This window comes from Hippichthys cyanospilos, chromosome 17 (assembly GCF_059441005.1).
Source record: "Hippichthys cyanospilos isolate Australia breed blue-spotted pipefish chromosome 17, RoL_Hcya_1.0, whole genome shotgun sequence".
Taxonomy (NCBI): domain Eukaryota; kingdom Metazoa; phylum Chordata; class Actinopteri; order Syngnathiformes; family Syngnathidae; genus Hippichthys; species Hippichthys cyanospilos.
In genome coordinates this window covers 2785152-2800138 of record NC_142385.1, presented here as the reverse complement: position 1 = coordinate 2800138, position 14987 = coordinate 2785152, and the positions used below count along the sequence as shown (strand labels likewise).

The 14987-nt window shown below is 38.9% G+C and overlaps 1 protein-coding gene across 1 annotated transcript in view; it reads right to left on the bottom strand.

Moving 5' to 3' along the window:
• The window catches only part of jmjd1cb (jumonji domain containing 1Cb), a 142772-nt gene that overhangs the window by 61840 nt on the left and 65945 nt on the right, over nucleotides 1-14987 (bottom strand). Inside the window, exon 2 of the mRNA XM_088438870.1 lies at nucleotides 2396-2593. Coding sequence (XP_088294996.1) covers nucleotides 2396-2593 — 198 coding nt within the window. The remainder of the gene's footprint in view (nucleotides 1-2395; nucleotides 2594-14987) is intronic.

Here is a 14987-nt window from a genome sequence, read left to right as displayed (position 1 = left end):
AGCACATGGTTGGTGTAGGAGGTGAGGTGTTGTTATCGTCTTTGACCTACTTTCTTTGAAACTATACAGTAACTCATGAGAAAAGCATGTGCCACATGACTGGCTCAGTGAATGTGTAGTTGTATTCCACCAGTTACTTCAGTTGCTATGGATACTTAAGTGGCAGACATTGATTTTGGAGGCAGCTTTCAATGAACATAAGCATTACTGGGCTACATAGGATATTTTCCAGAGTTTTTCAATGTCAATAAACCCACATCACCGATTAAAACTTGTCACTACATGTGATCATGTCAAAACTTTAACAAATTAATAATAATTTAAAATAAATATCGACAAATTGTATTGTCCAAATTACAAATCACAGTTAAGAAGAATATAATTTTATTTCTTCACTATTAATTGAATATGAAAAAAATAAAATAACAAACATATTAAAAATGAAAGAATAAATAAAGAAAAGGCTTGTACTCACCAAAACAAACGGCAGACACAATCGATCAGTCTTTTCAAAATCTCCCGATTTATCTTGACCTCTTAATGCTCACTTTCTCTTCACACTGAGATGTACAGTGTATCAACTCGGGTGTTCACAAAAGTTTTTGAAACGCACTATAGCACATTGAGGAGCTCTCTATACCTTCGAACTGAGATGTACAGTACTGTATATCCACTCAGGTGTCACAAGAAGGTTTTAAAACTCCGTAGCGCATGTGTCCAGCCGTGCTTTGGTGTCTCGTTGCTGCCTTGGTTAAACAATTGAAGTTTGCAAAACCAGTGTAGTTTCAAACACCAAATTGATCCTTTGCAAACAAAAGGCACTCCCAGCAGATCTATTTGCCAGGGTTAGCTCATGCGCCTGGTAGCCCAGTAAGAAATATGGCCAAGTCGGGACAGTTGAGCTCAAGCAATCAGGCAAAGCCAACACCGCGTAGTTTGCTTGTTGAGCATTGCATTGCCTTCCTCTAGTGAGCGGCTGCTCACGTCACGTTCAACGTGAGGCCCTCTAGATGGCGATCTTATGACTCAGTTGGCTATTACAGCTGTCTATCCCCGGTCCGCGGACCGGTACGGTCCGTGGACCAACTGGTACTGGGCTGTGTGGGCTGCACCCAAAATAATGTTTTGGAAATTATTTAGTTTAACAGTTCATATGTTTGTGCTTGATCTTTAGGCATGTGACGCACCACAACACATGCCTAATCCACAAAAAAAAAAAAAAAAAAAACACAAAAGAAGCATCGAAATTAACCACAAGCCAAGGCAACAAGAAACAAAGCAAATGAACAGGCTTCAAAGGTAAATTTTGACGAGAGTCAATCGCTGCGATCTCAGGGCTGTTTTCCCTAATCTTTGATTACTATTTGCTCGATTATGGAATGTAGTCTGCTCAGGGAGCACGAGAAGCTTGGGAAGAGTAAGAACTACACTGTGTTATAGTACTATACATGTGACGATAAAATCTCTTTGAATCTTTCAAAATACCATGTTTGGGTAAAACATCATCTAAGAATTTATTTGAACTGTGCAAAGAATTGATTTGAACTGTGCAATACGGACAAAATTTCACATCTTTCACATCTTGTAAATACAATGACACGACCATGGATCCTGAAACCCAGGTTAAGAAACACTGCTCTAAGGGCTTTACAAGTGAAAGAATCACAGAACATCATAATCAGAGAATCAGAGAATCAGAGAACATCATAAATGCACAATGGCATCCCGATGCACAAAAGCTCCCAGAAGGGCAAGGAAAAACTCAAAACCTCAATCTACGAAAAATAAAAAAACCTTGAGATGGGACCACAGCTAGGAGGAGCCCCAGTTAATACTCAACATGATGCAATAGATGCTAAGTGCTAATATTACACATTAAACAATAAATATTAATAATGAAAACTTGATGCTGGGAGATGCCTTTGAGTAAGGTTCTCCTCACAATCCGGCCTGCTCAGTTCATTAATGTTAATTGTAATAGTCATGTAAATCTTAAATTAATTTACCAATCAGGATGGCCATCTTTCTTGACCATGATCTTGAAAACAATCCTCATCAGAATCGTAACTATTCACAGCTACAAATAATTTGAATAATAAAGCATAAAACATCACGTAATTATGTAATTAGACTATACTGTACAGGCCAATAAGCACCAGGCGTGACTAAACTAATGAAAATTATGATTTGGCAAGACTGCCACTTTCCAAGACAGCCACTTACAAAGAAAGATAAACAAGGTTCCTGGAAATTAAATTAATACAATTTTTAAAATCCTTCAGAGCTCGCATATATGCTAAAGTGGTTAAAATGAAGACCCAAGGGGAGCTCTACTCACAGCATTGAATGCTACGGTGGCAGTGTCATTTCTAAAAATAGGAAACAACGTTCTTACCAGGGCAGGCCACTGTATGTGTTTAGCCTTGATTCCCTGCAGCAGGCCACCTACTCCTCCACCTGCTCCTGCTCCTCCTGCTCCTTCCTTCCTCTTGGCCCAGACCAGCTGGTGCTCGAGTAGAAACAGCTGGAAATCGTCATAGACCTTCACCCACTCTCTTTTCTCCCATTCTTGGTCATCAAATTCCACATATACCTGCAATACACAGCACAAATGTATCACAAACAAAGCCCGTGACAAATGTAATCCTTAATGGCTACATGAATGAATGCAGTGCAAACATCACAAAAATTCCACTAATCATGATTAAAAAAAAAAAGTTTGAAACAAAGAGTGGAAATTGAATGAATGAGTGAGGATGGTCAGGTTATGAATGCCCCTATTTGCAAATCAAGAACTAAATAGTTTGAACAAATTTGGTTCAGTTCACAAAACATCCAAAAGTCACAATATACAGTACATAGGAAACACTCAGTTTTAACTGAGTGGCATACTGTGTAAATGTCTTTTTTTGTGTAAATATTTTTTTTTTTTTTTTTGCTATGAAATTAACCTTCACTGTGGTTTCTCGGGAATATAAGCAAAGGAAGTTCTTGTACTGAGAAAATTGTATTAGGAAGCTCTAGAATGTGAATTACAAAAACATAAAATGACCAGTTATGAAGACTTATATATATATATATATATATATATATATATATATATATATATATATATACAGTCAGCCCCCGGCTTACGAGCATCCTGATTTGCGAACAATTCGCCTTACGAGCGTGGATCAGGGAGAATTTTGTCCTCCGCTTACGAGCAAACCTCTCGTCTTACGAGCATCCCGACAAACCAGCCATTGAGTATGTAGAAATGTTCTCGCCTAACTGCGTCAACATATTCAGCAGTTGCGTCATCTACAATCCATTAACGGATACTTGTGGCGGTAACGTGAACGCTATTGGTCTTACAACCTCACACTGACTGTCTCACTCACGGTGTCTAAATATATTACCATTTAAGTATAGTGTTTGTACAGCTAAAGGGAAAAACAGCTGACATGAAATTAAATGTGCCGATTGCAGGACAAAGAATTGTCATTGGTTTAAATGTGTGTTTTTTTTTAATTAATTGTCAATACATTCCAACCGTTTAAAAAAAAGTGCGAATAATTATCAGTCAGTCAAGGAGACGCCAATATGCTATTGGTCGATTAAGGTCACCCGGTCTCACTCACGGAGATGCTATTGGCCGGCGTCACACGTCAATCACAGAAATGCCGATATGCTATTGGCCGAACGCCTTTATCTAGCTTGATGGGACAGGATGGAAGGAAGTAGAGAAAATGTGTGAAAAACGGAATGTTTTGAAGACTTTGCAAACTTTATCTGTTAGACATAGCTTCTAAAATTACTAGCAGCGGTAAAGGAAGAAATAAGAGGATGATGTTTTAGTATCTCCGTGATTTGCACCATGACTGAAAGAGTTACTGTAACACTGTAAGACCAATAGCCTATGTGCATTGCCGTATTAACTCAAGAGGTTAATCTCTGCACCCTTTTACGGGTGGTATCACAGTGCCACATAATGGTTGCTTGACAAAACTGCATGTCATGTTAGTCGGCGACCTCCCGACATGCTTTGGGACAGCGCCATTGTTGCAATTCTGTGAGTTGTAACCAACGGTGAACTGACGCTCGAACAAGCTTTAAGTGTGGTGCCTAATAAAAACAACACACTCAACCTCCCCTCCGCCTCCACCCAGCTCAATTCACGTCGGGAAAAACAGCTGACATGAAATTAAGTGTGCCGATTGCAGGACAAAAAATCGTCACAGGTTTAAATGTGTTTTAATCAATAAGATGTTAATACATTCCAACCGTTTAAAAAAAAGTGCGAATAATTATCAGTCAGTCAAGGAGACGCCAATATGCTATTGGTCGATTAAGGTCACCCGGTCTCACTCACGGAGATGCTATTGGCCGGCGTCACACGTCAATCACAGAAGTGCCGATATGCTATTGGCCGAACGCCTTTATCTAGCTTGATGGCACAGCTGGTTGGGATGGAAGGAAGTAGAGAAAACCCTGACTGAAAAAGTTACTTTGACACTGTAAGACCAATAGCATTTCTGATTTACCGTATTGACTTCGAGCATTCATCTCTGCTCATCTCTGCTTATCTCAGCACAAGTCACGTCTTTCCAAAGGTAAAAGTCATTTTTCCTTTGTATTTATTATTTAATGCAACTGTACAGTAGACTATGTCACTTAATATTAATTTATGTATACAGCGTGATGATTTTACCTAAGGCTTCTGCGCGCGTTGCACGCATTCACGAATTAACATGGGTTTGGATTGCCCGCTATACGAGCAATTCGAGATACGAGCGTAGCCGCTGAACGGATTAAGTTCGTAACCCGGGGGCCCACTGTATATATGTATACATACATACACACACACACACACACACACACACACACAGTCCCCTTAAGCCCCCCCCCACACACACAGATTTTTTTTCTAATTTTGTAAACGTGAAAAGTCTTCATTCTATGCATATTATTTAAAACAAATATTGCTGCAGTACTGTACACATATTTACTTAAATCTTAAATGATTAAACCTCATACACTAACTGAACAGTAGCTACCACTTTCCATCTTTTGAACTCTTGCGAACAGCTGCCCGGACATCGAATTAAATTATATCATAACAATACACTTGAAATTTCAATTTATTATAAAAGAAATCTAGGTAAAAGTCAGATTTCCAAAGCTGTGCATTTCTCCATTGCTGTCTGTGTAGGCACACAGACGGGTGTGTGCTTTTGCTTTCGGCACGCCTACGAGTCATGTGATGCGTGTGTGCTGAGCTGAGCGCACACAGGCGGTTACAGGAGAGACACAGGAGAGACGAAAGCAAGCTTTTGGATCCTCTTGCCTTTTGTAATACATAGTGTAAACTCTGCGTTTTAATCATAGTCAGACGTCCGAGGAAGTGCTAAATGTGTAGGCACGTGACTTGACATGTGACACGTGACTTGACGTGACTTTGAGATGTTAATAATTTCCAAAGCCACACTTATCCGTCCATCCTTTTTACTTAGGCGTTTATCCTTACTGGCGTTCATAGCAAAAAGAACCTTATGAAAAATATATTGATTTGAAATTTTCAGAAAGTGATGAATGACCATTGAAAAGTCAATTCCAATAGTAGATGAAGACATCATCTGAGATTTGAATACTTTAAAATCTGGGGAAGTTTGAGATCGCAACAGATGAAACTGAAAAAAAACAAAAAACAAAAAACCTTTCCCATTAAAGGAACACCGTTTTTCATGAAAGAGGAATAAATTAAACCTTGCAAAACCTTGCAAATAAATGTGTTCTTAACAACCAACAGTATGTTTTAAATATAATCATAGGTCTAGATACATGTCATTAAATTATATTACATGGGTGGTGGCATTCTGGAGGCTGCCATGTTTGTTATAGCTACGGACAATGGTAAATGCAGCACCTCTTGCTGTCCGTATTATATTATATTACACAGTGTCCCTTTACATTCTACCTCTGGAGATCCCAAATTTAGGTCTTGAGGGGTAAAGAGAGCAATATTGTAAAGTTTAATACATACCTGGTTTCCAATTTTTGAATCTCGTCCTGTATTTGCCACACAGTTCACCCAATATCACTCAAGATTATTTTAAAGCATGGTGCCATCTTGAGAACAGACGAGACATCAAGTTGATGACAGGTTTGTGCCCCAAAAAAAAGATTTTAATTGGAATTGCAATTCTCATTTACTAAGATTTAAATTGGTACAAAAGGACATTAAATCAATATTTAAATAAAACAGAAATCAATACGCTGTTTGCTTCCGACTGTGTCATGACGTCACCATGCAGCCTGTTGCTCTTTCCCACAGTCGCGAGTTTAAATGTTTCTGTTCTGCCTTTCAGTTGATTTGTTCTAGAGTCTAGAATCTAGATGACTCTTGCTAGCTTTTATTTTGCCTCTAACTGTGCAAACAGGAAGCTTGGTGAGCTTTAGAGCATAGAAGTTACACAGTTGTGGAAAAGAACGTGATCGAATCCGTGCCAATCAAGACGCATATTGAACTCCTACAGGACAACGCCTGTATGCAGCAGGTTGTATGTTATATTGTTATGGTTATATTTAAAAGCTAAAGTGATGTATAAAATAATTGCTGTCAGATTGTCAGCTAATTTAAGTTTGTCTTTTAGACTTGCAATGAATTTGTGCTATCGAAAAGCATGACTGATTTGAACTACCTTCTTTATTTTTAATTTCACTCTGCTGATGTTGATGCCAAAATGTGCATTCAAAGCTACCAACTACTATGAGGACATCACTTCAGAGTTTAGCTTGCTCTCTAGCTCGGACTAAGCTCGTCTCAGTGAGGACAGTATACTTTGGCTTTGCTGTGAAGAAATGAACAATTGAAATAAATGAGCTAACCAAGAAAAAATACTCATACAGAACATAGAGCAAATAGTTAGTAATCAATACAAAACAACATATGCAAACTCCAAATTAATTCACAAACACATTTTACTGTATTTTCTGCAGTATAAGGCACACCTAAAACCCTTAAATTTTCACAAAAGCTGACAGTGTGCCTTATAATCCAGTGTGCCTAATATATCAATCATATCAAATGATATATATAACTGTACTGTTATCACAACGTGTTGGATGCAAGTACGTGAGCGCTGGTCTGAGCGTCTTGCTACTTTATTTCATTTTAGTGGCGTGAGGTTCATGAACATGCACTGTCACACAAAAAGTAGGAACTAAATAGACATTAGCCATTACTAAACAAAACACCACTATATCCCATGTGAAGGGATGTGCATTGATGCTAACATTAGCTATTGCAATGCTATACAAGGATGGTCGCGGCCTTTTCATATGCCAATTGGATCGTTGGCACGCTTACGATGCATATAAGTGTCAAGAGCATGTGGCAACAACAATGTCCAAAACACAGAAAAACAGACTTAAAGTCATTGCTTTCTGAAGAGTCCTGAATGAGTCATCTGAATGAGAACAGCTTTCATGCTATTGTAACAGCTGGATTGTAGGGAAGTGTGCAGGAATGATGATGTCAGGGGGGTGACAAGAGATAGGGAGACGGTTTTGGACAGGGTTAAACAATAAACGGGTGTCTGCTATTCTGTTCCCAAAGGAATATACCTGTTGTGTGTTTCTTTCCCGTTGCACGGACAGCTTTGGGACACCTCACATAAGTCACAATACACAGCGACTTCCTGACTGGACCACCAAATAAAGCTGAAAACGGATGCTGACTGCATTAACTATTCTGTGTGTTTGTAAACTCTTCAACGCCATACCAATCGCAAAAAGCAATTTTTTGGGTTTTTGGTTGCAATTCGATTCAAATATTTAAGTTGAATATTTTATCATAATTATATTATTTTTATCTCTAGATTTGTTTTGGCATTTATCTAATCAGTCTTTTCATGTAATGAATGTATTTTTCCCCATTCTTCAGATAGTACTAAAATAAAACAGTTGTTTATTCATTTTGGCAGTTGTGAGAATGCTTATATTGCATTCACAAAGTTTACAGTATATTCTACGAATAAAGTTTGATGATTTAGCTCAGTGGTCCCCAACCCCCGGTCCGCGGACCGTTACCGGTCTGTGGATCAACTGGTAGCGGGCCGGGTAGGCTGCACCCGAAATAATGTTTTGGAGATGATTTAGTTTAATGCTGCACGCACATTGAACACGAACGAGGCTAAAAAGCGGAGAGTTTTGTATTGTAGTCAATGGAGTTCCCGCGACTGGGTGCAAATGCGCGACGGGATAGACGCGAATGGAGCGACGTGAATGGCCACGCACGGTCACGAGAAGCGAAATTACTTCTTTTGCGTGAAGTTAAATTTTTTTTACTTTTTTTGCGTTTCGCGTCGCTTGCGCGGGAACATTCAACGGCTCACGCAGGGGGCAGGATGAATCATGGCGGCTGCTTTGCGGTCACCGGGAGCGATCCAACACGGCCAGCTGAGCTTTCAATACAAAACAGAGCCAAGCAAGAGCACTCACCTGGCTTGTAGAAAGGCAGGAGCGAGAACTTGGGACAACTGGTATGTGCAGCGTTTGCTTCACTTAACAGCTGTTGAACCAAAGTTACTGAGCTATGCTAACGATAGCGCAACATTGTCAGCATAATTTTTAGCACGGTCTCGGCCACTTGATTGCAACATTTAAACTTTTAAAATCGCAGGCGAGTATTGCCGCAAAGAATAAAGGTGCTGTCAGTGAAAATATTGGCTCTGTCACATCCCAGAAAAGTGAAAGTTCTTAACAATGCTCTTCTTTTCGGATCTACCATAAATTGCACAGCAAGCTCGCTCCCCTCTCCTCCCCTCCCCTCGCGTCCATCGTGTCGCCCGACGTGCATTCGCGCCCAGTCACGTGAACTCTATTGACAACAATACAAAACGCTCCGCTTTTTTGCCTCGTTCGCGCTCGGTGTGCGCGTACCATTAAACTCAATCATCTCCAAAACATTATTTCGGGTGCAGCCCACGCAGCCCGGTACCAGTTGATCCACGGACTGGTACCGGTCCGAGGATCGGGGGTTGGGGACCACTGCTATATATGATTTTTTTTTTTTTTTTTTTTAGAAAATAGGCCATTCATTGAAGGTGCGCCTTGGAGTTCAGTGCACCTTCTAGTGCGGAAACTACAGTACTCACATACATGCAAATGAAAAAAAATACTGTCTCTAGTATTCTAAATAATATGTTACAAGCAATTGTGACTGGTATTGCCTTAACTTTACCCGCACTATCAATTTAGCTGTTCATGTGAAAAAGTTCATATTTATATCTTAATTGTAATAAATGTACTGATAAATATAAATTCCTTTGGGCAACTGTTTAAAAATATAATAATAATTAATATATTAATAAAATCATATTTTGCAATATGATATGACAATATATTGTGTTCTACTTTTTGTTTCATCTTATTTTATACTATAAAAGCTATACAGTTTATAATAAAAATAAATAATAACAAACAATGCTCCATCGTATTATAGAGAAGGCAGAGCAAAGATGGAGGAGGCTGCTGCTTTGATCACATGCCAAAGACTGTTATTGAGTTGTAGATTTTCTTAGTAGCACAAAGAAATTGGCCCTAACGTATGTAGGCACATTTCTGAGATCAAGTTACATTCTGAACCAATAGGTTCAAGCACACAAAAGTAGTCATTTTCTTTGCTTATTATCGGGACACCCATTGCGCCATTACAGTGTTTTCACAGACTAAAATCCTCTGCAAACTGGTGCTTGCCTGTCAACAACACTACATACATCACTGCTCCACTACCAGAAGCCAAGAAGCTTGACAATAAGTTTTCATAGAGTCCTCTTAAAAGCTTGCTCTAATAAATCTGGTGTAAATACTATTGGATGCCATTTTTCCTGATGTACATATGCATGGACATGTATGTACCCTTCAAGCTTAGCGTTCATTCTTGAGGCATCATCTGCTAAAGTGTGTTATTCCAGACATTTAAGAGGGTTATCATTCCATATTCTTTGCTGTGGAGAACATGTTTACCCACACAAGTAGCCAGCAGAGCTTTTTGCGAGGTAGCTGATTGTGGCATAATTAACAACAAGCTTGCCGCAACGCCCTACGTCCCATGCAGAGGACATGTAAATAAGTGTGTTGCAGCAACATTATCACACATGCCTCTATCCAAGCGAGGCTTTTTCAGGCAGTCGCCATGGTTTAAAAAAAAACAAAATTAAAAAAATGGTCAGTTTTCCTATTGTGTTTTAATGAGGGTCAAAATGCAAAGCAGGACCAGCATATAGTATATGATTCCGCTTACTTCCAGCCTTTCTATTTGTTTGTCTAATAATTTGTAACACACCTCATGGGTTCATTTTTATTCCCTTCAAATATACACTGTATTTTTGTCCATAAGCTGTAGTGTATTATGTGCTCATCATTTGTCTGGAGTCTGTTAGCATGCACGAATCATCAGCTTCATTGTACAGTGGAACCATGTTATTTCATTCCACGGCCTATATAACGAACTATACCCTCCCCCACGTCTCCTATCCATTGGCAGAGAGAGAGAGAGAGAGAGAAAGCAAGAGACAGAGAGAGAGAGCAAGCAACAGAGATCATTGGGTGCACCTCTCCTCAGTCACCCTCCCCCTCTGCTGTATTGCACTACTGCAGTCAAACGAGTAATCACTCTTAAGTTAAGCCAGCAGACAGCAGCTACGTCAGTATGTCCTTTGTTTACTGATCCTGCTGTCTCTCTGTTTGTCATTACCACCACCTACCTTCAACTCTTCCAATCTGCGCATCACACACTGCATCTCCATCTCCTCTGAATTTGTGCTGTCACTATAATTTTTTTTATCGACCATCCGTTTACTCAAATCACTGTACAACTTTCTTTCCATCCTTTTGTGAAGCTCCTATGATAATACTTTCTTTGATGAAAGCCCACTAGATGCATGCAAATAGCATCTGCCATTCAGTCACCAGGCGGAGCAGCAACACAACCAATGGAGCCAAAATATGACTTTTTGTCACTACTTATTAAATTGCAAACTAGTGATATCCTGTTTTTTGAGCTGGTCTATCTCTGTGGCCACCATCGCTATACCTGATGGATATTTTTAGTCAACATATTTTAATGGTTGACCACCGGTCTTGGTTAACTTTTTTCCCCCAGCCCTACTGTGATTATTGACAAATTACCAGTAAATACCAAATTTTGTAGTGTCATTCATCTCATAACACACAATAATCAGAGGTAGTAAATCCAAGTACAGAAGGTAAAAAAGCTGCCCTTGTGTGGCTTTGGCCACAGGTGCTTCTACATAATTAGTTGGTAAATTAGGTTGTTTATTTAAACCTTAAAAATTCATACGTTTTATACATTAAAAAGTATATTGCTGAAACGGCTGTGCAGTGCAGGCAGAGTGTCCTGGAGGAAGTAAACAGGGTTGACATGACGTCTTCGCCATCATCCCCAGGTCCCTGCTGTGTCGTTTAACCCCAGGAGTAGCCCGGACAGAATTGTCCTCTTTGACCTGTTTGTCCATCCTTTTTTTGTCCGAAGCAGATCAGCTACATGCCCTAACGTAGTCCATAAAAGATGACTGCTGCATTCACCAATTCATAAATATTCTTTGAAAGTACTGTAAATGCCCTAAAAAATCGTAGGGTGCGTTGTTGTAGTGTTGCTTGTATGCTGTAGAGTCCATTTACTGCCATCTATAGTATAGGAGAATATTGTCTGACTGTGGGGCAAATCCGCTCTGAGCTCTGAGGCAAGTGCTGCAAAAGGCGTGCCAGACCAAGCCAAGACTTTTGCTGCAGGCTTGTTTTTTGCCGTAGTGAATTTTAGTGCCCCGCAAATGCAGAAAAAAAAAGAAAATCGTTTTATGCATCAAGGGGATTTTTTTTTGTTGAAAGAGGCAGTAAGAAGGAGGGAAAGGCTTTAATGCATGATTTTTTTCACACGGGTATTTTTTTATTTTTGCACATGCAGGCTTCGTTGTAGAGGAGTTTTACTGTATTTATCCATCATCCATCCATCCATTTTCTATTGCCAATTACCCTCATAGGGTGTATTTATTTAATTATTCCTTTTGTCCTAAAAGTCTGCTATAATTCCAGCAATTTGTTTTTTTTTAAATTCCAGAGTTAAGACGTCAAGGAGCCTGGGTTGAATTAGAACTTTTAATAATCAAATATTCTAAATAATAAAAGCGGTAGGAGAGTGGTGCTGGACAGACAGTATGCAGTGGGCCCCCGGTTTACGAGATTAATCCGTTCAGTGCTTGAGATCGTAAGGCGAATTCGGCGGGCAATCCAAACCTATGTCAATTAGCTATTGCGTGTAAAACACCAGGTAAAAACATCACAATTGTATATTAAAAATTGGTATCAAAATATGATAGTGAGTGCTACTTATATATAATATACAGTGGGCCCCCCTGTTACGATATTAATCCGTTCTGCAGTTGGGCTCGAAAGGCAAATTCGCCGTATGACGGGCAATCCAAACCTGTTAAAAAGCGAATGCATTTAGAAGTCCAGGTAAAAACATCAAAATTGTACATACATATTATAAATTGGTAGCAAAATAGTATAGTAAGTGCTACGTATATAATATACATGTATACAATCAGAAAACATCCTAAATAAAAACTATAGAAGGGATTTATTTACCCTTGAGTGCCACTTGTTATGCCCATATTCCCTAATAAGGGTTATCTCCAGCATTGTTTCCATATAAATCATTTTCTTACTTCTCTCTTTAACATCATTAGCAATCTTGGGGCCCATGGCTAACCCTTTCAACTTGGAATTAAGCAGTAAAATGCTCTATAAATACAATTTTGTAACCACACACAAATGAACAAAGCTTTACCGTTCCGCCATTTGTAAATAAGAGAGGCTGACCAATAGCAGACCACCATCTCCGTGAGGAGACGCCGACCAATAGCACAATTGTAGTGACGCGTTGCAGGGACGGCAACTGAAAATAAGTGATGTTACCTAAAAATGCCTGCAGATGGAGACGAAACAACACAAATACAGCCAAGCCCCAAGGGTCATGACAGTTACAATACCAGGAAAATGTCATAAAGAGGGGATGAAAAAACTCAGTATATATATATATATATATATATATATATATATATATATATATATATATATATATATATATATATATATATATATATATATATAAATATATATATATATATCAGGGGTGGGCAATTCCAGGCCTCGGGGGCCGGTGTCCTGCATGTTTTCCTGTTTTCTCTCTCTAACACACCTGATTCAAATGATTAGGATTATTCTCAAGCTCCAGCAGAGCTTGTTGATGAGCTAATGGTTTAAATCAGGTGTGTTAGGGAGAGAAAACTGGAAAACATGCAGGACACCGGCCCTCGAGGGCTGGAGTTGCCCACCCCTAATATATATATATATATATATATATATATATATATATATATATATATATATATATATATATATATATATATATATATATATATATAAAGGATTTATTTACCTTCGAGCAACGTGACAAGCTTGTTACGGCCATATTTCCTAGAGAGGGTAGCCTAGCTTAGCCTTCTTTGTATTTCTTGATTATCTCTAGCTTAGTTTTCATATAAATAATGTTCATACATCACTCTTTAACATAACTAGCAATCTTTGGACCCACGGCTAACCAATTCAAGTTTGATTTAAGTACTCAAATGCACTATAAATACGTTTTTTTTGTTAGCACTCACGGGAGAACAAAGTTTTAACTTCCGCCATTTTGCAAGGAGTGACGCCAACCAATAGCAGACCCGCATCTTAATGTTTCGGGGACACTGACCATTAGTAGACCAGTATCTTAGGAAGTCGTGACGCCGACCAATAGCAGACTAGCATTGTAGTGACGTAATCAGTGACACATTTATAAACATAAGAGCACGCAATGACTCACCCACGTAAACTGACCAGCATATGTTTGAGGTGTTGTAAGGTGAAAAAAAATGGCATAAAGAAGGGACAAAAAATAAAAATAAATAAAAAAAACCATTGCGGTCGACGTCGTAGGGTGAAAACAAAATGTAAGGCAGGGACGTCGTAAACCGGGGGTCTACTGTAGTTCATATTATTTGAGCAGGGCATGTTTTGTGCTTGACTGCATCCAATTGTGCTAAAATTGCTATTAATGGAAGGCCACTAATTATTAGATCACATGTATCTGAGATCAAGTGTATTTGAGCACAAATATTATCAGCCATTTGGCCGCTAAGACAAGCAATGGAGCTGTATGTCAAAATAGTTGCATATTTGACCCCCCCATACTTCTGTGGTATGCCTTCCACCACTTTGCAATAATTGAACATTATGTTACTTTTTTTTGAATAAGCATCCCAAATGTGTGATTTCACAACTATGCATATTTCCGCAATAAATGTCCGTGTAAGGAAACGGTTTCCAAGCAGACATTTTTAGTCAACCTAAGTCGACTTTTTCCAAGTCCAACAACAAATAAATACTGTACTCTAAATCAAGTAACCATTGGTAAGACTTACCTTACTGAAACTTTGTAATATATCATTTATACTAAAAACCAAAACAGTATAACAATACAGAAAATGCATCTTGGTTACCAACGATTACTTATAGCAGATTGCTGCCACTTCAAGACCTTCAATTTTCAGCATGAACGTAATCATAAAACAATGTCTTCTGAGTCAAAATATGACCTTACCAAATGTGTGAATGCCAGCCCCCACAAACAGTACTGTCTGATCTGCACATTAATGACTCATGTCCTGCTGTCTTCATGACCTAATCACAATCAGCAAGTAACCAAGCAAATGACCCTCATACGTAATGACCAATTAAGTCGAATGTCTTCTGTCCACGTGCATGTGTCCAAACACATTGTATCTGCTAGAAAACATACATGTGACAAGAATGATAAAACGGTCTGTTGCTATAGTAACTAGAGGCAGCAGCAAGAGATGGCTTCTCTCACACACGCA